The sequence below is a fragment of the Pseudophryne corroboree genome, chromosome 11, assembly GCF_028390025.1.
Source record: "Pseudophryne corroboree isolate aPseCor3 chromosome 11, aPseCor3.hap2, whole genome shotgun sequence".
Classification (NCBI taxonomy): domain Eukaryota; kingdom Metazoa; phylum Chordata; class Amphibia; order Anura; family Myobatrachidae; genus Pseudophryne; species Pseudophryne corroboree.
The window spans coordinates 340,478,640-340,501,543 of record NC_086454.1 but is presented as its reverse complement, the minus strand read 5'-3'; the positions used below and the strand labels follow the sequence as shown (position 1 = coordinate 340,501,543).

The 22,904-nt window shown below is 50.8% G+C and overlaps 1 protein-coding gene across 3 annotated transcripts in view; it reads left to right on the top strand.

Annotated features, from left to right (window-relative positions):
* Positions 1-1,797: 1,797 nt before the first annotated feature.
* GLG1 (golgi glycoprotein 1) overlaps positions 1,798-22,904 on the top strand; it is a 45,599-nt gene continuing 24,492 nt past the window's right edge. The window contains exon 1 of one of the 3 annotated variants that reach the window (XM_063945885.1): positions 1,798-2,233. In XM_063945885.1, coding sequence (XP_063801955.1) covers positions 1,955-2,233 — 279 coding nt within the window. In that variant the 5' untranslated portion in view covers positions 1,798-1,954. Of the gene's footprint in view, positions 2,234-2,450; positions 2,520-22,904 lie in introns of those variants that run through there. The other 2 variants (XM_063945886.1, XM_063945887.1) reach the window with 2 other exon arrangements.

The following is a 22,904-nucleotide window of genomic DNA, read 5'->3' as shown; positions in this document are numbered from 1 at the left end:
TTTTCATACATGAACCAAACCAGTGGCTTTCCCAAACAATCTGATTAACATGTTCCTGTCTCTTTCACAAATGTAAATATAACTTGAATTTCTATTGCAGTCACCCTCTCACACATAGACAACGTTCTTGTCATTTTAAACATAAATATGCATCCTGCATAATGCAGCCTAGGAAATCTTAATTGTTGTTACACGAAACCCACTAGTTTGCATTCGTAAAACACAATCTGATTTAGCAGCCACTTTTGTCTCGCATCTCCATGCAAAACCAGTTTTGGCTTATCACACAACAGGAGATGCTGAAAGCACAAACAGTCTTCTCTCCAAACCTTAATTTGTATCTGAAAGAAAATGTTTGCCCACCAAAAGGCCTGCTAATCGCCACCTATCCCTTGCTGGAGCTAGGACAATTTACATATGACTTGCTATGTACAAGTTGCTGAAGAACAATTGCCACAGCCTATTAGAAACAAAATAACTCATACTGTACTTTTCTCATAAGTGCTTTGTCCATGCAGTTCTATAACTGTGCAGTCTGTCATTCTCCAACTACGCATTGCTCAGTGATACAACATATAACACATTATTAAACATGCATTTGTAGAACGTGGCACCAAGCGCCAATTCGTCCATTTAAAAATTGCGTTACGTGCCACAGCTGCCATTGTCCATGTGGCTGACCAGGTCTCCGGCCACACGCGCCTCTTCCTGGGGAGACATGTAAGGCGGCTCTGCATGCAGTCAGCATATAGTGCTGACCATACGGTCTGTTAGGTCTTTTGGGGTATTATTATTTTTGCACATCAGATTTGTGTTTATGTAATTTTCTACTTTAAATCAAACCTACAATGAGCTGGATGGTCTCAGGTAGCAGGAAACACACAATGGGCCTCATTCAGAGAGTAAGAGCTTAAAAGAAGAAATGTGCACCTGGAACTGACCGTGTGGTCTTTTCCTCTTACTATGACCGTGGCCCTGTGTCTTCTGTCCCTGATTACTCCAGGTGGTGCAGAGAAACTTTGGCTGCAGGTATGTTCTGTTGCTGTCAGTCTACCTCTGGTCTTTCTGGGATAGACTAGGGTGACTACTGTGGCTGAAGAACAAATGGGTTTTACAGCACGGTGCCCTGATGGCTGAGGCTGTATATACCTTGCAGGTATATGCGTCTCCACGGCCCCCGACACTGCAAAGGCCAGAGCAGTGAGTGCCAGGAGGGGAGCGTACACTCCAGGGAGTATTCCCGGACATTTCAGGAGAGCAGGCATTGTCCCCCCGACCAGGAGCCCCCCCCCCCTTTCCCAAACAGTGCAATGACAGCTATGTGATAGGTTATATCCATGAGATGTCTGTGCTGCAGAATAGTAATGTCATCTGCTGTCCCGCTCTATGGGTTAAACATACATTCCTAGTTCCATCACTGCCACCGAGGCACACAGTGCCCCGTGCCTCAGAGATGTCACTGATTTCCCCAGAAGAGGCGGCTTCCACTATGCTAATGGCCCCTCACAGGTCAGGGAAGAGATATGTGTGTACATATATGATTACTATTATTATTATTTTATTATTATATCCTCATATGCCCTGCACACCCTGCCATACTATATATAGCTGCCAGGTAAATGTCGCCGCCATAATGGCGCCTGTGGGCGTGGCCTCCTCTCAGGGCAGCCACCATTTTGTTGGTGCTCATGAAGCACAGCTGTGGGAAGCGTGTCGGCATGACTGTGGGCATGGTAGCGGCAGAGAGGCTTACCTCCTTCCCCCTGTACAATCAGGCGTCCGGACGGACCTCAGTAACAGGGAGGCAAATGTCGGAGGAGCTGCCATCTTTGACGAGGGCTTGCCAGACACTGGAGTGACGTGACCACGCTCCTCGGCGCCCCGACGTGCGCGCTCCGGCATTACCCGGTGGACGGGGACCGCGCCTGCATCTCCGTGACTGGCTGATCCCAAGATGGCGGCCTGCGGACGTGTCCGGCTGTGCTGGCTGCTGCTGCTGAGCGTTGGCTTGGCTCTACTCTGGGGCCCGGAGGTCAGGGCCCAGGCTGCGGCGCAGGAGGTGGCTGCGGCCGGGGCGGTGGTGGCTCAGCCTGGGGCCTCGCAGCCCCGGAGACTCCCCGGCATCAGGTTGATCGAGGAGGAGGCCTGCCGGGAGGACATCACCCGCATCTGCCCCAAGAACTCCTGGAATAACAACCTGGCCGTGCTGGAGTGCCTGCAGGACGTGCGGGAGGTATATATCCCGTATTATATACCCTATATTATATACTGTCCCCCCTCCCCCATATACTATACCCTGATATATACGTATTATATCTCCCCATGTCATTATACCATCACCTGGCCGTGCTGGAGTGCCTGCAGGACGTGCGGGAGGTATATATCCCGTATTATATACCCTATATTATATACTGTCCCCCCTCCCCCATATACTATACCCTGATATATACGTATTATATCTCCCCATGTCGTCATACCATCACCTGGCCGTGCTGGAGTGCCTGCAGGACGTGCGGGAGGTATATACCCCGTATTATATACTGTCCCCCATATTATGTACCCTATATTCTATACTGTCCCCCCTCCCCCATATACTATACCCTGATATGTACATATTATATTCCCCCCCCATATGTTGTTATACCATCCCCTGGCTGTGCTGGAGTGCCTGCGGGAGGTCTATACCCCTTATTATATACCCTATATTATATACTGTCCCCCCTCCCCTATATACTATACCCTGGTATATACATATTATATCCCCTCATGTTATACCATCCCCTGGCCGTGCTGGAGGGCCTGCAGAACATGCGTGAGGTATATACCCCGGATTATATACTGTACCCCCTCCCCCATATACTATACCCTGATATACACATATTTTATCCCCCCATGTCATACCATCTCCTGGCTGTGCTGGAGTGCCTCCAGGACGTGCGGGAGGTATATACCCCGTATTATATACTGTATCCCATATTATATACCCTATATTATATACCCTATATTATATACTGTCCCCCATATTATATGCCCTAGATTATATACTGTACCCCATATTATATACCCTATTTCAGACATGTCCAAACTGCGGCCCTCCAGCTGTTGTGAAACTACATATCCCAGCATGCCTTGACACAGTTTTGCTGTCAGAGAATGCGAAAGCTGTGTCAGGGCATGCTGGGATGTGTAGTTTCTCAACAGCTGGAGGGGCGCAGTTTGGACATGTCTGCCCTATATTATATACGGTCCCCCCCCCCCCCCCCCCAAAAAAAAATACTATACCCTTATAGATGCACATTATATTCCCCCATGTCATTATTCCATCCCCTGGCTGTGCGGGAGGTATATATCCCATATTATATACTGTATTCCATATTACATACCCTATATTATATGCTGTCACCCTGATATACACATTATATCCCACCATGTCATTAAAACACCCCCTGGCCATGCTGGAGTGCCTGTAGGATGTGCGGGATGTATATACCCCATATTATATACTCTTCCCCTATATTATATACTGTTCCCCCTCCCCCATATCCTATACCTTGATATATACATATTGTATCCTCCCATGTCATACCACCCCCTGGCTGTGCGGGGGGTATATACCCCGTTTTATATACTGTCCCCCATATTATATACTGTCCCCCCTGATTATCCCCCAATATCATTATACCCTACCCCTGCTGGAGTGCCTGCAAGATCGTGCGGGAAGAATATACCCCATATTATATACTGTACCTCATATTAGATACTGTCGCCCCTGATAAACACATATTATATACCCTCCCCCTGGCCGTGCTAGAGTGCCTGCAGGATGTCCGTGAGGTATATACCCTGTATTATATACTGTATCCTATATTATATACTGTCCCCCCTCCCCCATATACTGTACCCTGATATAGTGTTCACTCTAGGCTGTTTTAGCAGGGTGCCGCGCCCTGCCCAATTTTTTTAAGGGCATAACCCGCCCTGCCCTTTCAGCGGCGCCCTGCTAAAACAGCCGCCTGCTTTCTGCCCCTCTCAGCGTTGAAAGATGCCGTGTGCATGCGCGCGGCATCCATTCACGCTGTCAGAGAGCTTGGGGAAAGCCCAGCACCTCCGTAGGTGCTGGGCACGCCCCCAACAGTGACGGCGCTGTCTGCCCACGCCCCCGTCTGTGTACTGACCCGCCAACTTGCATTATGTGCAAGTGGGCACCCCCCCTATTTCCATAGCCACGCCCCCTTTTGGAAGCCGCGCGCGCGCTTGTGCCCCTAACAGACGCGCACCCTGCCCTGCCCGTCCGCTGGAGTGAACACTACCTGATAAATACATATTATATCCCCCCCATGTTGTTGTTATACCCTCCCCCTGGCCATGCTGGAGTGCCTGCAAGGCGTGCGGGAGGTATATGCCCCATATTATATACTGTTCCCCTATATTATATACTGTCCCCCTGATATACACATGTTATATACCCCCGTATGCCATTATACCCTCCCCCTGGCCGTGCTGGAGTGCCTGCAGGACATGCGGGAGGTATATACCCTGTATTATATACCCTATATTATATACTGCCCCCCCCCCCCCCCCCCCCCCCCCCCCCCACGATATATGCATATTATATACCTGGATTATATACTGCTCCCCTGATATACACAATACATACTCTGTATTATATACTGCTCCCCTGATATACACAATATATACCCTGTATTATATATTGACCCCCCCCCCCCTCCCGTGTCATCGTACCACCCCCTGGCAGTGCAGGAGTCCATGCAGGATGTTCCTCTGGGTATGGGTACTGGGTATGCACTCCCCGGTATCCTGGCTTCCTGCTGTGCTTTCCTGTCATCACCGCTGTTCTACTTATAAATCATTTATACACCTTCCCAGCGTCTCTACATGTCCTGAGCTTTGTGTTCTAGGGATTCATCTTATCACATTTTCATTTGTTCAGTGAAGTGGATTATCAGTGTGCCTACAACATAAACAGTGACCAGCCCTGGTGTTATGCAGAGCACAGCCAGTGACCAGCCCTGGTGTTATGCAGAGCACAGCCAGTGACCAGCCCTGGTGTTATACAGAGCACAGCCAGTGACCAGCCCTGGTGTTATACAGAGCACAGCCAGTGACCAGCCCTGGTGTTATACAGAGCACAGCCAGTGACCAGCCCTGGTGTTATACAGAGCACAGCCAGTGACCAGCCCTAGTGTTATACAGAGCACAGCCAGTGACCAGCCCTGGTGTTATACAGAGCACAGCCAGTGACCAGCCCTGGTGTTATACAGAGCACAGCCAGTGACCAGCCCTGGTGTTATACAGAGCACAGCCAGTGACCAGCCCTGGTGTTATACAGAGCACAGCCAGTGACCAGCCCTGGTGTTATACAGAGCACAGCCAGTGACCAGCCCTGGTGTTATACAGAGCACAGCCAGTGACCAGCCCTGGTGTTATACAGAGCACAGCCAGTGACCAGCCCTGGTGTTATACAGAGCACAGCCAGTGACCAGCCCTGGTGTTATACAGAGCACAGCCAGTGACCAGCCCTGGTGTTATACAGAGCACAGCCAGTGACCAGCCCTGGTGTTATACAGAGCACAGCCAGTGACCAGCCCTGGTGTTATACAGAGCACAGCCAGTGACCAGCCCTGGTGTTATACAGAGCACAGCCAGTGACCAGCCCTGGTGTTATACAGAGCACAGCCAGTGACCAGCCCTGGTGTTATACAGAGCACAGCCAGACATGGAGCGAGTGATGGATTCTCTCTATGGGGTCTGATAAAGTAACTGCGAGTGAGTGCGGGGTGTCAGGGCGCTGGTGAGTGCGGGTATATGCTGAGGCTTATGGTACCTCCAGACTCGCGCATAGTGCTGCGTACATACAAACTCCACCAGTACAGGGCACGTTGCCCCCCTCGTGTCTAGATAATATATTCCACTTTAGCGCTCTCCGGATTTAACACGTCACTTTTACATGCACAATTCTTCCAAAAGGCCACAACCTGTAGAATATGTGTCTCTGATGGCAAAAACCAGTCAGAGTACACACAGAGAAAGACAAAAGGCACACAATAGTGTAGAGTCTTTTTGTCAGGCGGAGATAATTCTTATTTCAATACATCACACTCACAAGAATCCATAAGGTCTTAAGCATATCTTGGTTTCTTTATATCACATAGTTTGTCCCATTCCACAGAAAATGGAGGAGGAGGAGGGCCACTTCGTCTGGAGATTCAAACTCCTATCGCTCCAGTTCTCATATAACAAGAGAAAGAAGGCAAATAGTGCAGCAAGCCCTTACAAATGGCAAATATTTATTTTTTTAAAAAATGCACTCACATGTTAACAAAAATAAAAAGGCATATCACAACGCTATTCCTGATTTCCCCAATAAACACCTCACTGGCTCGCTAGGATGTCCTTCAGCAGGTATAGTCAGAGTCCCGGGCACTCACGGCTTTCCTTCCAGGTGGTGAAGAGAGGGATCTCAGGAACCGTCAGGATATCCAGTACACTCCCGCTTAACGCGTTTCGGTTATTACTTTTCTCAAAAGCGGATTCAATTAAATAGTGCAGCAAGCCCTTACAAATGGCAAATATTTGCCTTCTTTCTCTTGTTATATGAGAACTGGAGCGATAGGAGATATTATCTGTGTAAAAAATTTGTGACAAACTTGTGAAGTAGGTGAAACTTCATTTATATATATCATTAAGCTGATTTCCGGTTTGTATTGCGCACTCTAGAACCCCTTAAATCCTATATCTCCCCCCTCGTGTCTAATTGAATCGTCCCTTATTTATGTGTCTTTAGCACTCATAATAAAATATTGGGGCCTGTATAGACAGACAGACAGGGGTAAGCTCGGGGGCGAGTTGGGTCCGGAGAACGTTATCACAGTGAAAGCACAATCCAGTTCCTAAGTGTCACTGCTACCTCTGAGGATGATCATTGTGTGTGGGCTCCGCCCTGAGCCGGGGGCGATGTCAGGAAAATCTTTATTTTATGGCAAAAATGTCGGCACACAGCACAGAACCTCATACGCGAACCATAAACTCCACTGATAGTGACACTGAACCCATGTACACGCAAAGTGACAAAGCGATTACATAGACATGCCAGTCAGTACAGACCGCAAGTGTCATCGCCGGCCGGGTCACCTCTGTGTAAGACCAAAGTAAAGGAAATCCCTGAAGGGTGCTGTTCCCTCTATGTGGATGCGACAGTAACTACGGTGGGGATTGGGGACGTGATGCCCGCTGTATTGGGCACTGGGCGGGCACTAGCTCCGTCTCCTGTGATCGGTGCCTAACAGCCCGGATTCTATCTTTCCTCGCCAAGCAGCCTCCAGGTCTCATTACTGTTCCCCTGCCAGCGCCTGCCGACCATGGCGCTCCAGAGAGGAGACACGGGAGTTTCTGGTCAAGTCCTGCAGATGACTGTAGTATGTGACATGTCCAGTTAAAACGAATGTGACGGCAAAGAAGAACCACTTGGCCCATCTAGTCTGCACACGTCCACGCTAGGGTTAATTTTTGTCGGGAGCCAGTTAACCTACTGTACCAGAATATTTTTGGGTCTTGAGGGAGGAAACCCACACAAGCACGGGGAGAATATACAAACTCCACACAGTGCTGTGAGGCAGTAATGCTGACCGTTCCATCAACCGTACTAGCCCCCAGTTGATGACCTGCCCACATCTGCAGCAGTTCCAACCACCTGAGTCCTGAAGCATAAGTGTGATGCTGACGTGTCTCCAGCCGCCGGGCTGTGGAGGATTTATACGCTTTGGATTGTTCTTTTTAGCAATCAGGTCAAAGTGGAAACACGGCGACCACACTCATAAGCCATTGCGCCTCTATATCCTGAATCAGCAACTGCCGGGGTCTGTAACTCAGATTATTGGTCTAGTGTCAGACACCAGGCGGGTGACTGTACGGGGTATATGTCTGTGGATGTGTAGTGTCACACTTTCCCTCTCCCCCGTGGCATTGATGTGACACAGTGCTACTCGTGGCTGCTTCGCGGTGACTTCTCAGCTCTTGTTAGATGAAGTCTCTGGAGATTTGTGGCTTGTTCCGTTTGATGTCTCTCTTACATGTGAGCAGGGGAACGCAGAACTTTATGCGTGTGTTGCGGATGCTTTCACCATCAGCTTGGCGCACGTTGCAGAAGTTGTCTGTACAAGCGATTGTACACGTGGGATCACACATGAGAAATAGGTCTTGCCATGCTGTAGAATGTATGTGTGGTGATAGGATATTACAGTGTAGTCCGTAAGACGCCATATTCGTTCTGTTCTTAGTTTGGTTTTGGGGTGTTAAGGTTCAGACGAGTGCGTTGCCCATTGGGTGTGACGGGGAAGCCTTGTGTGATTTCTGTCTGATAACTGTGCTCTGCCGTCATGGCATGCCCCAGGAAAGGTTGGTTCCCGATACTGTACAAGAACTCTAGAATGAAAGGTCTCGTCATTGTTCTGCCGCGCTGTGAACCTCTCTGGGGACTGCTGTCATGGCGGTGAGCTTAGGTCCCTGGTGGTGATGCCTGGCAAAGTGGAGCGTGTGTAATTAACGCTGTTATTGCCAGAGATAGTGTCCCTTTGTTATAAGGATGGATCTTATTCCTGCACATCTTTATCGCACACAATTGATTTTGATTTGTTTTAGGGTTACAGGGTCCAGTGTATGTAGCAGATAAAAGCACACACAGGGATCGATTCAATTCGGCAATAGATGAATAGCGCTATTCAATTCAGCTACTAGTTACCTGCAATTGTCGGGAATTCTTCTCTCACCCCCGGGGGGTGAGAGAAGAAAACCGACAAAAGTGCTGCCGCGAGGCTGATTCTGTCAGGAATCAGCATCGCCGCGGGTAGTTAAGTCGGAGAATGCCCGTTCTCCTGACAAAACTACCTGTTAAGTCGGCGAGAACGGGCATTCGCCGACTTAACTTTAGCTGAATTGAATAACGTCGGGAGCTAATTCCCGGCGCTATTCATCTGTTGCCGAATTGAATCGACCCCAATGTGTCCGGACTGGGGCTGTGTATATTACCAGCCCTTGGATCGGTGTATCCAGCCTTATGGGGCCCATACGTTAATTGGGCGAGAATCCCCGATCCCATTAACTGATCTCTAGTTCTCCGACAATCTGCAAAATCCTTCATGTTAGAAGTCCCTGACTTGCCACTTCTGATGATGTTTGGGTCAGAATCGGCGGATTTCCAGCATGTAGGGTTTTGCGGATAGGTTATTGCTGTATGGCCCCTTTAGGATAGACGTTCTTTGGTTGCCCGATACCTCGGATTGCGCTCTGTACGTGGACCCCGGTCACATGGCACATCAGTGTGGTATGTGGAGAATCCGTATACATGCGTCATCTGTAGCATTGGAGGGTTAGTAGGATCCCCGTTAAGCTGGTCTCAGATGGCTGATGGGTTAGATGCTGCCTCCAGCCTCCGTCCACCATGTAGAGGTCAGTGGGGTGACCCGGGTACTGCGTCTGGGGGTATGTGGCTGAACTACGGAAGGGAGACGACACATTTTTCCAGCATATTTTACTGTTTCTATTAGTGGTACTTGGAAGGGAATACTATTTGCCGGCGGGCGGGATGCCTCCTACCAGAGTGTCTGCAGCGGGGCGAGCGCTAAGTGCCCCCTTGTGGTCTCGCAGCACTCGCCACAGGTTATATTCTCACTCTATGGGACACGAGTGGGAGTAGCCCCTGTGCGCCGGGGTTACGGTTGTTGGGATTCAGATGTCGGTATCCAGACCGCCGGGATCTCGACAGCCGGCAAATTGATTGCATCCCCTTGGAAGTGATAATAGAAACCTTTCACCTTCCAGTATCCGTGTTTTGGCGTCTGTGGACTGTTCTGGACTGTGACCTTCTCCTGGTCAGGCTACACACATAATAACATCCTGTCAGTCACAAAGTGCAGAAAACAATGCTGAGCTCACTAAAAATAGCCCTGGGGTATAATTACCCGCTCCCTTGTCTCACTGACTAACTCATGTGTAATAGCTGGTGGTGTCCAGACCCCCCTGCACCTGAGCTGTGGCTGCACAGTACCTACTAACGTGTCTCCGAGTAATGCTGCTGCGGTCCTCGCTGCCAGGGTTTGCTTGCTGCAGCCCGTCAATAGGTCCACCCCATATGGTCAACAGGCAGTTAGTCGACTGGTACAAATGGTGGCGGGGTCAATACATGGATCAAGTAGACGCTACAAAAGGTCGATATAGTAAAAAAGGTCGACACACAAGAGTGGCACATGTTTTTGTGTGTGACAATTTAACCACATGTAAGCCAAATTAGTTTACCGTGTCCCCTGGCGAGATGGCTCACCTGGTACCAGTTACTATTACCAAATGTAGTCCGCGTGGATGGTAAATGCTGAAAAGAGGGGGGGGGGGGGGGGGGGGAATTGTGTCAAACCATGGGGTCGATTCAATTCAGCGACAGTAGAATAGCGCCGGGAATTAGCTCTCAACGCTATTCAATTCAGCTAAAGTTAAGTCGGCGAATGCCCGTTCTCGCGGATTTAACAGGTTGTTTTTTGTCGGGAGAACGGACATTCTCCGACTTAACTCCCCGCGGTGATGCCGATTCCCGACCGAATCAGCCTCGCGGCAGCCCTTTTGTCGGTCTTCTTCTCTCAACCCCCCGGGGGTGAGAGAAGAATTCCCGACAATTGAGGGTAACTAGTCGCTGTTTTGAATAGCGCCAGGAGCTAATTCCCGGCGCTATTCATCTGTTGCTGAATTGAATCGACCCCAATGTGTCTACTATTGTCATTTCAACCATTTGAGCCTGTCGACCTGTAATCCGGAACCCTCTGTGTACATCCTAGATCCGTGGTACCGTGTAGCTGTGTGCTCAGTGACACGCTGATAATCCCAGGACACGCAGCGCTCTGTACATCATATCACCTTGGTACCGTGTAGCTGTGTGCTCAGTGACATGCTGATAATCCCAGGACACGCAGCGCTCTGTACATCATATCACCGTGGTACCGTGTAGCGGTGTGCTCAGTGACACGCTGATAATCCCAGGACACGCAGCGCTCTGTACATCATATCACTGTGGTACCGTGTAGCTGTGTGCTCAGTGACACGCTGATAATCCCAGGACACGCAGCGCTCTGTACATCATATCACCGTGGTACCGTGTAGCTGTGTGCTCAGTGACACGCTGATAATCCCAGGACACGCAGCGCTCTGTACATCATATCACTGTGGTACCGTGTAGCTGTGTGCTCAGTGACACGCTGATAATCCCAGGACACGCAGCGCTCTGTACATCATATCACCTTGGTAGCTGTGTGCTCAGTGACACGCTGATAATCCCAGGACACGCATCGCTCTGTACATCATATCACCGTGGTACCGTGTAGCTGTGTGCTCAGTGACACGCTGATAATCCCAGGACACGCAGCGCTCTGTACATCATATCACCGTGGTACCGTGTAGCTGTGTGCTCAGTGACACGCTGATAATCCCAGGACACGCAGCGCTCTGTACATCATATCACCGTGGTACCGTGTAGCTGTGTGCTCAGTGACACGCTGATAATCCCAGGACACGCAGCGCTCTGTACATCATATCACGTGGTACCGTGTAGCTGTGTGCTCAGTGACACGCTGATAATCCCAGGACACGCAGCGCTCTGTACATCATATCACCGTGGTACCGTGTAGCTGTGTGCTCAGTGACACGCTGATAATCCCAGGACACGCAGCGCTCTGTACATCATATCACCGTGGTACCGTGTAGCTGTGTGCTCAGTGACACGCTGATAATCCCAGGACACGCAGCGCTCTGTACATCATATCACCGTGGTACCGTGTAGCTGTGTGCTCAGTGACACGCTGATAATCCCAGGACACGCAGCGCTCTGTACATCATATCACCGTGGTACCGTGTAGCTGTGTGCTCAGTGACACGCTGATAATCCCAGGACACGCAGCGCTCTGTACATCATATCACCGTGGTACCGTGTAGCTGTGTGCTCAGTGACACGCTGATAATCCCAGGACACGCAGCGCTCTGTATATCATATCACCTTGGTAGCTGTGTGCTCAGTGACACGCTGATAATCCCAGGACACGCATCGCTCTGTACATCATATCACCGTGGTACAGTGTAGCTGTGTGCTCAGTGACACGCTGATAATCCCAGGACACGCAGCGCTCTGTACATCATATCACCGTGGTACCGTGTAGCTGTGTGCTCAGTGACACGCTGATAATCCCAGGACACGCAGCGCTCTGTACATCATATCACCGTGGTACCGTGTAGCTGTGTGCTCAGTGACACGCTGATAATCCCAGGACACGCAGCGCTCTGTACATCATATCACCGTGGTACCGTGTAGCTGTGTGCTCAGTGACACGCTGATAATCCCAGGACACGCAGCGCTCTGTACATCATATCACCGTGGTACCGTGTAGCTGTGTGCTCAGTGACACGCTGATAATCCCAGGACACGCAGCGCTCTGTACATCATATCACCGTGGTACCGTGTAGCTGTGTGCTCAGTGACACGCTGATAATCCCAGGACACGCAGCGCTCTGTACATCATATCACCGTGGTACCGTGTAGCTGTGTGCTCAGTGACACGCTGATAATCCCAGGACACGCAGCGCTCTGTACATCATATCACCGTGGTACCGTGTAGCTGTGTGCTCAGTGACACGCTGATAATCCCAGGACACGCAGCGCTCTGTACATCATATCACCGTGGTACCGTGTAGCGGTGTGCTCAGTGACACGCTGATAATCCCAGGACACGCAGCACTCTGTTTAGTTAGTTCCAGCAGCTCTGGTCAGATGATGGATGTAAGCGCTTTGTTACGCCTCGGATGATCTCGTTGACACACGGCTCAGATCGGGACTGAAAACTTTGCAGCCGTGATGTCCTGATATTGAGCTCTCTGTTGAAGGTCCTGAGGACCATGGCAAGTCATCTGTAGTGCAACGTGGTCCTGAGGAACATGGCACGTGATCTGTAATGTGTGTGTAACGTGGTCCTGAGGACCATGGCAAGTCAATTGTAGTGTCTGAGATGTGGTCCTGAGGAACATGGCGCGTCATCTGTAGTGTGTGACGTGGTCCTGAGGAACATGGCACGTCATCTGTAGTGTGTAACTTGGTCCTGAGGAACATGGCACGTCATCTGTAGTGTGTGACGTGGTCCTGAGGAACATGGCGCGTCATCTGTAGTGTGTGACGTGGTCCTGAGGAACATGGCACGTCATCTGTAGTGTGTGACGTGGTCCTGAGGAACATGGCATGTCATCTGCAGTGTGTGTGACGTGGTCCTGAGGAACATGGCATGTCATCTGTAGTGTGTAACTTGGTCCTGAGGAACATGGCGCGTCATCTGTAGTGTGTGACGTGGTCCTGAGGAACATGGCATGTCATCTGTAGTGTGTGACGTGGTCCTGAGGAACATGGCATGTCATCTGTAGTGTGTGTAACTTGGTCCTGAGGAACATGGCGCGTCATCTGTAGTGTGTGTAACTTGGTCCTGAGGAACATGGCATGTCATCTGTAGTGTGTGTAACTTGGTCCTGAGGAACATGGCAAGTCATCTGTAGTGCAACGTGGTCCTGAGGAACATGGCACGTGATCTGTAATGTGTGTGTAACGTGGTCCTGAGGACCATGGCAAGTCAATTGTAGTGTCTGAGATGTGGTCCTGAGGAACATGGCGCGTCATCTGTAGTGTGTGTAACTTGGTCCTGAGGAACATGGCACGTCATCTGTAGTGTGTGACGTGGTCCTGAGGAACATGGCATGTCATCTGTAGTGTGTGTAACTTGGTCCTGAGGAACATGGCGCGTCATCTGTAGTGTGTGTAACTTGGTCCTGAGGAATATGGCACGTCATCTGTAGTGTGAGACGTGGTCCTGAGGAACATGGCACGTCATCTGTAGTGTGTGACGTGGTCCTGAGGAACATGGCATGTCATCTGTAGTGTGTGTAACTTGGTCCTGAGGAATATGGCACGTCATCTGTAGTGTGTGACGTGGTCCTGAGGAACATGGCACGTCATCTGTAGTGTGTGACGTGGTCCTGAGGAATATGGCATGTCATCTGCGGTGTGTGTAACTTGGTCCTGAGGAACATGGCATGTGATCTGTAGTGTGTGACATGGTCCTGAGAGGAACATGGCATGTCATCTGTAGTGTGTGTAACTTGGTCCTGAGGAACATGGCATGTCATCTGTAGTGTGTGACGTGGTCCTGAGGAACATGGCACGTCATCTGTAGTGTGTGACGTGGTCCTGAGGAACATGGCACGTCATCTGTAGTGTGTGACGTGGTCCTGAGGAACATGGCATGTCATCTGTAGTGTGTGTAACTTGGTCCTGAGGACCATGGCGCGTCATCTGTAGTGTGTGTAACTTGGTCCTGAGGAACATGGCATGTCATCTGTAGTGTGTGTAACTTGGTCCTGAGGAACATGGCATGTCATCTGTAGTGTGTGTAACTTGGTCCTGAGGAACATGGCAAGTCATCTGTAGTGCAACGTGGTCCTGAGGAACATGGCATGTCATCTGTAGTGTGTGTAACTTGGTCCTGAGGAACATGGCAAGTCATCTGTAGTGCAACGTGGTCCTGAGGAACATGGCACGTGATCTGTAATGTGTGTGTAACGTGGTCCTGAGGACCATGGCAAGTCAATTGTAGTGTCTGAGATGTGGTCCTGAGGAACATGGCGCGTCATCTGTAGTGTGTGTAACTTGGTCCTGAGGAATATGGCACGTCATCTGTAGTGTGAGACGTGGTCCTGAGGAACATGGCACGTCATCTGTAGTGTGTGACGTGGTCCTGAGGAACATGGCACGTCATCTGTAGTGTGTGACGTGGTCCTGAGGAACATGGCACGTCATCTGTAGTGTGTGACGTGGTCCTGAGGAACATGGCACGTCATCTGTAGTGTGTGACGTGGTCCTGAGGAACATGGCACGTCATCTGTAGTGTGTGTGTGACGTGGTCCTGAGGAACATGGCACGTCATCTGTAGTGTGTGTATGACGTGGTCCTGAGGAACATGGCACGTCATCTGTAGTGTGTGTATGACGTGGTCCTGAGGAACATGGCACGTCATCTGTAGTGTGTGTGTATGACGTGGTCCTGAGGAACATGGCACGTCATCTGTAGTGTGTGTGTATGACGTGGTCCTGAGGAACATGGCACGTCATCTGTAGTGTGTGTGTATGACGTGGTCCTGAGGAACATGGCACGTCATCTGTAGTGTGTGTGTATGACGTGGTCCTGAGGAACATGGCACGTCATCTGTAGTGTGTGTGTAACGTGGTCCTGAGGAACATGGCATGTCATCTGTAGTGTGTGTGTGTAACGTGGTTCTGAGGAACATGGCATGTGATCTGTAGTGTGTGACGTGGTCAGAGTTCTGTGCTGCGTTCCCTGCTCCTGATTTGTGTGAAATTGTTTTTCATGGCTTTCCTCTACTTGGTCACAATAAATGAGAGCACTCCCCACCTTGTGTGTGTAAGAGTGGATCCGGTGGGTGGAATTGCTGTAGGTGTTTGTGCTGGCTGGGGATTTCCGCACGTTACATACACAGTCTGCCAACCATCTCCGTATTCCTGCTCTTGCTGGTATGGCTTGCAGATGGGGGAATCCTTAGTGCATGGCCTGCTGGGAGCAGTAATAGTATCTGGAGTGTGTGCTGCTCTGCAGACCTGTGAATGTGTGTGTGTGGAAGTGCAGCGACGTCCAGACTTGTTCCAGCATGCCCCGTCTGGTATTCTGCTGCCAGCACTCGGGCCTTGTGGAGTAAACATTGTTCCCAAAGCTGATTCTTGTTGGGACACTTCCAGGAGCCGCGTTGCAGTCTCTGTACTGACAGCGTCTGTGCTGGGGAACGTCCCTGCAGATTGTTCTGTGTCACACTGATCCATACAGCGAGTGATATATCTGTATACGGTGTCTGTGCTGGGGAACTTCCCTACAGATTGTTCTGTGTCACACTGATCCATACAGCGAGTGATATATCTGTATACGGTGTCTGTGCTGGGGAGCGTCCTGCAGATTGTTCTGTCACATTGATCCATACAGCGGGTAATATATCTGTATACGGTGTCTGTGCTGGGGAACGTCCCTACAGATTGTTCTGTGTCACATTGATCCATACAGTGGGTAATATATCTATATACGGTGTCTGTGCTGGGGAACGTCCCTACAGATTGTTCTGTGTCACACTGATCCATACAGCGGGTAATATATCTGTATACGGTGTCTGTGCTGGGGAACGTCCCTACAGATTGTTCTGTGTCACATTGATCCATACAGTGGGTAATATATCTGTATACGGTGTCTGTGCTGGGGAACGTCCCTACAGATTGTTCTGTGTCACACTGTTCCATACAGCGGGTAATATATCTGTATACGGTGTCTGTGCTGGGGAACGTCCCTGCAGAATATTCTGTGTCACACTGATCCATACAGCGAGTAATATATCTGTATACGGTGTCTGTGCTGGGGAACGTCCCTGCAGATTGTTCTGTCACACTGATCCATACAGCGAGTGATATATCTGTATACGGTGTCTGTGCTGGGGAACGTCCCTACAGATTGTTCTGTCACACTGATCCATACAGCGAGTGATATATCTGTATACTGCGTCTGTGCTGTGGAACGTCCCTACAGATTGTTCTGTGTCACACTGATCCATACAGCGAGTAATATATCTGTAGATTGGCACAATGGATGGTGGACTGGATAAGTCGGAGAGGGGTATCCTACCCTTATACGATAGGATTGCTAGGACCTGCACCTCACCCTGTTAGTTTTGGGGTCTTGTACACCTTAACCCATGTATTACAACGTTGAGTGATCACTAAGGGCCATTATTGGGTGTAGGGCCGATAATTGCCATCCAATCAGGCCTAGGTAGCCTCCTGGCAGTCCATAGATATCTAGAATTCTGGGCTTGTATTACTGCTCTGTAAGGTTCATCAGGAAGACACAGGTCTCATATATGCAGGTTACTGCGACCTGTGATAATCTCGCTTTACATCCGGTACTGGCTACTCGTCATGCTTCTCTTATCCTGGCTGGTAGCGGTAGACGTGATTCGGCGTCTTCTCTTCCCTCACTTTATGGCATGTTAAAGCTTTTTCCCAGGTAAATTATTAATTTTTGTTAGTTACTGATACAACATAATTACTCTGCAAACAGAACTGTGTGATTATACTCTACAGGGCTAAGCAGAAAACATGACCTTTGTTCTCATAGTCTGACAATGTGGCAAGAGGCTGGAAATTGTCTTCTGTTGTGGTAAGGGGATCCAATGTAAACCGGTCACTGGCATCACTATCAAGGGGGTCCAGTCGCAGCTTTGCAAATTGGTTCCGGTGTTTGATTTGTGAAAGGCGTATGGTGGCGGCTTTGCCGATTGGTTCTGATTACATCAATGTGCAGGGGTCTGGTGGCGACCAGTGATTTGCTCCTTTACCCACTCAGCGCTGGCTGGTCCCCCGGGGATGCCTCTGGTGTTACCTGGCACCACTGTGGGTTCAGAATCACTCATTCATATAATAGTACATTATTCTTATAATCTGTCTCAGGCTACTGCTCACCCTTTAGCTAAGGGGACTATAGTCTCTCTGTATCCTCCAGCACGAGCCACTGTCCTGCCCACAGAGCCCTGCCGTGTCCAGTCCTCTAACAACCTTCCCATGGTGCCTACGGGAGACTGGTTGCCCGATCTAGCCCTGTGTACCCATAGTTGTGTCGGGGGACATGTTGGACCCGCTAGCTGTAACTACAGAACCCATCAGCATTACATACACTACTACAGACCATGCTGCACAGCAGATGTCTTGTTACTGGGTACCAGCCAGGTCTGATTGTGCGACGTGTTCAGTATACCTGGTGCTCGGTCTGATTGTGGGACGTGTTCAGTATACCTGGTGCTCGGTCTGATTGAGCGACGTGTTCTGTATACCTGGTGCTCGGTCTGATTGAGCGACGTGTCCAGTATACCTGGTGCTCGGTCTGATTGAGCGACGTGATCTGTATACCTGGTGCTCGGTCTGATTGAGCGACGTGTTCAGTATACCTGGTGCTCGGTCTGATTGAGCGACGTGTTCTGTATACCTGGTGCTCAGTCTGATTGAGCGACGTGTTTAGTATACCTGGTGCTCGGTCTGATTGAGCGGCGTGTTCAGTATACCTGGTGCTTGGTCTGATTGAGCGACGTGTTCAGTATACCTGGTGCTCGGTCTGATTGGGCGACGTGTTCAGTATACCTGGTGCTCGGTCTGATTGGGCAATGTGTTCAGTATACCTGGTGCTCAGTCTGATTGAGCGACGTGTCCAGTATACCTGGTGCTCGGTCTGATTGGGCGACGTGTTCAGTATACCTGGTGCTCGGTCTGATTGAGCGACGTGTTCTGTATACCTGGTGCTCAGTCTGATTGAGCGACGTGTCCAGTATACCTGGTGCTCGGTCTGATTGGGCGACGTGTTCAGTATACCTGGTGCTCAGTCTGATTGAGCGACGTGTTCTGTATACCTGGTGCTCGGTCTGATTGAGCGACGTGTCCAGTATACCTGGTGCTCGGTCTGATTGAGCGACGTGTCCAGTATACCTGGTGCTCGGTCTGATTGAGCGACGTGTTCAGTATACCTGGTGCTCGGTCTGATTGAGCGACGTGTTCAGTATACCTGGTGCTCAGTCTGATTGAGCGACGTGTTCAGTATACCTGGTGCTCGGTCTGATTGAGCGACGTGTTCAGTATACCTGGTGCTCGGTCTGATTGAGCGACGTGTTCAGTATACCTGGTGCTCGGTCTGATTGAGCGACGTGTTCAGTATACCTGGTGCTCAGTGTACTTCACATGCAGAGGGATAGAGTGATGGATATACACACTGCGTACCTGCTACTGAATATATGGTGAATATTTTCCAATGAAAGAAGCAGGAGTCTGCAGGCATGGAGGATGTGGCTTGGCAGGTTTGGGGGAATACTCTGCAGGAATGTAGGCGGTAGCTGGCAATAGACACTAGATGTAATTATTCCTTGGATGGCACAGGTAGACTGCATGGGGCTGTGGTCCTCTCCTGCTGTCCAGCTCTGGATGTTATACATGTGATTTCTGGGGGAGAGAGATGTGACTCTTCCACACGTTCTGCATGACTTATAGCCCAAAGCGTCCTCCCCCGGTGGGCAGATGAATGTGTCGCACAATGCCCTGTTCTGGGTGGTATTACCTATACACCCAGTACTGGACTTGCAGTATTCCCACAGGGCTCTCGCCCACGTCTTCTCCAGCACTGAGGGTTAACGCCTTAGCTCCTGTTCTGAGGGTCACCGGATGCTTTGCAGGGACCTCTGTGTAAGGTATTGTCTGATCATGTGTATGGGGCAATATAAATCAGCCCTCTAGCAGTGGGGGATGTGTCTGGTATGGTGCCTGTACTGCTGCTGCTTGGAGGTGTGGCAATGCCTGCAGGTCGCACATAAATAGTCCTTCTACTGCTTCCTGACCAGCAGACGTCCTGTGTCGGGGTGCTGGGAGTCCTCCAGGCTGTAATGCTCCGGTGTAAGGCTGTGGGAGCGGTGTCCCAGGGTCCAGCAGACGTCCTGTGTCGGGGTGCTGGGAGCCCCTAGTCCTCCAGGCTGTAATGCTCCGGTGTAAGGCTGTGGGAGCGGTGTCCTGGGGACCAGCAGACGTCCTGTGTCGGGGTGCAGGGAGCCCCTAGTCTTCTAGGCTGTAATGCTCCGGTGTAAGGCTGTGTGAGCGGTGTCCCGGCGTCCAGCAGACGTCCTGTGTCGGGGTGCTGGGAGCCCCTAGTCTTCCAGGCTGTAATGCTCCGGTGTAAGGCTGTGGGAGCGGTGTCCCGGGGACCAGCAGACGTCCTGTGTCGGGGTGCAGGGAGCCCCTAGTCCTCCAGGCTGTAATGCTCCGGTGTAAGACTGTGGGAGCGGTGTCCCAGGGACCAGCAGACGTCCTGTGTCGGGGTGCTGGAAGCCCCTAGTCTTCCAGGCTGTAATGCTCCGGTGTAAGGCTGTGGGAGCGGTGTCCCGGGGTCCAGCAGACGTCCTGTGTCGGGGTGCTGGGAGCCCCTAGTCTTCTAGGCTGTAATGCTCCGGTGTAAGACTGTGGGAGCGGTGTCCCAGGGACCAGCAGACGTCCTGTGTCGGGGTGCTGGGAGCCCCTAGTCCTCCAGGCTGTAATGCTCCGGTGTAAGACTGTGGGAGCGGTGTCCCAGGGACCAGCAGACGTCCTGTGTCGGGGTGCTGGAAGCCCCTAGTCTTCCAGGCTGTAATGCTCCGGTGTAAGGCTGTGGGAGCGGTGTCCCAGGGTCCAGCAGACGTCCTGTGTCAGGGTGCTGGGAGCCCCTAGTCCTCCAGGCTGTAATGCTCCGGTGTAAGGCTGTGGGAGCGGTGTCCTGGGGACCAGCAGACGTCCTGTGTCGGGGTGCAGGGAGCCCCTAGTCTTCTAGGCTGTAATGCTCCGGTGTAAGGCTGTGTGAGCGGTGTCCCGGCGTCCAGCAGACGTCCTGTGTCGGGGTGCTGGGAGCCCCTAGTCTTCCAGGCTGTAATGCTCCGGTGTAAGGCTGTGGGAGCGGTGTCCCGGGGTCCAGCAGACGTCCTGTGTCAGGGTGCTGAGCTGCTTCACAGACTGAGTTGTTGGTAATGCTTTTCCTGAAGCTACTGGTACTGTGGTGAGAACATCCTGTGCTCCATACTCTATACCACAGACAGTCAGGCCTCTGTTATCAGTTCCTGGCCTGTGGCTGAGCTGGTCAGTGTATGGCCATGTGTAGAATCTCTGTAGCTGATCCAAGTCATGTGCAGATAGGGCCATAGATATTTCACATCCTAGGAGTATGTAGGAAGACTGCAGACACCTAAGATACAAGTGGTGGAACAAGACGATAAGTCTAAAGGGCCTCATACACTAGAATGATAATGCCCGATTTCATCCAATTTCGTCCATTCGGGCCGATATATCGGGTGAAATCGGGCGTTTTGGATGTGTTTCCAATGCATGTTCCCGCGAGGGTCGGATTGGCTCCCCTAGATCGTTAGTGCTGCACTCGTGATATGTCTGTTCCCGCAGGCATGGCTGGGATCGCATACGATATATCGCATGCACAATGTACCAAATCATATGGGACCAGTCCCAGGAAGCTCTCGGGAGAGTTCAAGGGAAATCACCTCCGACTTCAGCCTCAGACATATCGCTGTAGTGTATTGGGGCCCTTTACAGCAGTCACATACACGCAGCCATGTGACTGTCTACACATTGTGCCGTATATGATGACCGTCTGTTCTCTGGGGGGGAAGAACATACTGTTGGCATTGCTCATTCAGAATAACCCTGATGAAGAAGCCATGTGAGGAGTAAGCCCCATGTCTGGGTAGACGGTAGTAGAAGCTGCAGTCATGGTGGTCCCTCTTGTGTGAGGCCTTATACCCCTGGCCGATGTCTGCACGGGTCTCTTACCAGCCCCTTAGTGGGGTCAGCGGTGCTTGTATCAGCCAGTCTGCGGTAGATTTGCTGGAGTACTCGCACCATTGTGATGCTGGGTGGTGTGTGTACTTATCACATGGCTTAGAATAGAGTGCAGCGCAGCAAGTTGTGTTATGGACTGTGTTACACATTTTAGCACTTGGTGGGGCTGGATGATACATAAAACACAGATTGGAGGAAGTCTCTACTTCTGTTGTGACTATAGAATGTTCCGGCTGCTGCTTGTCCACATGAATACTGTTCTGTGTTATCTGATGTAAGCGCTAAACGTGAAGCTGGCCACTAACAGTCTGCACTTATCCGAAGTGGCCATAAACCCTGTGACTGCTCTCTGCGGCCAATGGGCTACCACTTGCTGCCTTTACTAGGCACACACATCACTCCGGCTGAGCTGCAGGCTGGATGTGGCCAGCGTGACCTGGAGAGGAAGTCTGGTGTGCACAATCAGATTTAGTTTCTCCACGTTCTATCAACGTCCCAAAATGCACATATGTTCTACATTCCGGATCTGTGGGGATTGGGGTGAGGTCCTGGGGACTAGCAGCAGGTGCTCTCACCTTTTGGGTTTATGGCGTGTGAGGTCCTGGGGACTAGCAGCAGGTGCTCTCACCATTGGGTTTATGGCATGTGAGGTCCTGGGGACTAGCAGCAGGTGCTCTCACCTTTGGGTTTATGGCATGTGAGGTCCTGGGGACTAGCAGCAGGTGCTCTCACCATTGGGTTTATGGCATGTGAGGTCCTGGGGACTAGCAGCAGGTGCTCTCACCATTGGGTTTATGGCATGTGAGGTCCTGGGGACTAGCAGCAGGTGCTCTCACCTTTGGGTTTGTGGCATGTAAAGTCCTGGGGACTAGCAGCAGGTGCTCTCACCTTTGGGTTTGTGGCATGTAAAGTCCTGGGGACTAGCAGCAGGTGCTCTCACCATTGGGTTTATGGCATGTGAGGTCCTGGGGACTAGAAGCAGGTGCTCTCACCATTGGGTTTATGGCTTGCCTGACATTGGCTCTCTGCCACTTAGTAAATAAGATCTGATGACATCTATAAAGTGGCAGCTGTTTTATTGCAGAGGTGTGGGAGGATCCGCCCTGTGGTTCTCACTCCGCTCCCAGCCCTTTTCTCTGGAGAAAGGCAAGCTGACCTCCATGTGTCCATTGTTCTATTGTATACAGTGCTACTGTGTTAACGCAACGCTATGTACCCATTGACATTAGTGCTGTAAGGCGCAGAGCTTACCATCAAACCGGAACCATAGCTTCAGCACTGGGATACAGTGATACTAACCACTGTGCTGCCAATGTCTGCTGTTGTGATGGTATTGGTATAATATGTGACAACGGTGCCCCCAGTGGTGGTTTATTTTACTGTATAACTGGCAGCACTAAGCAAGAACCATCTAT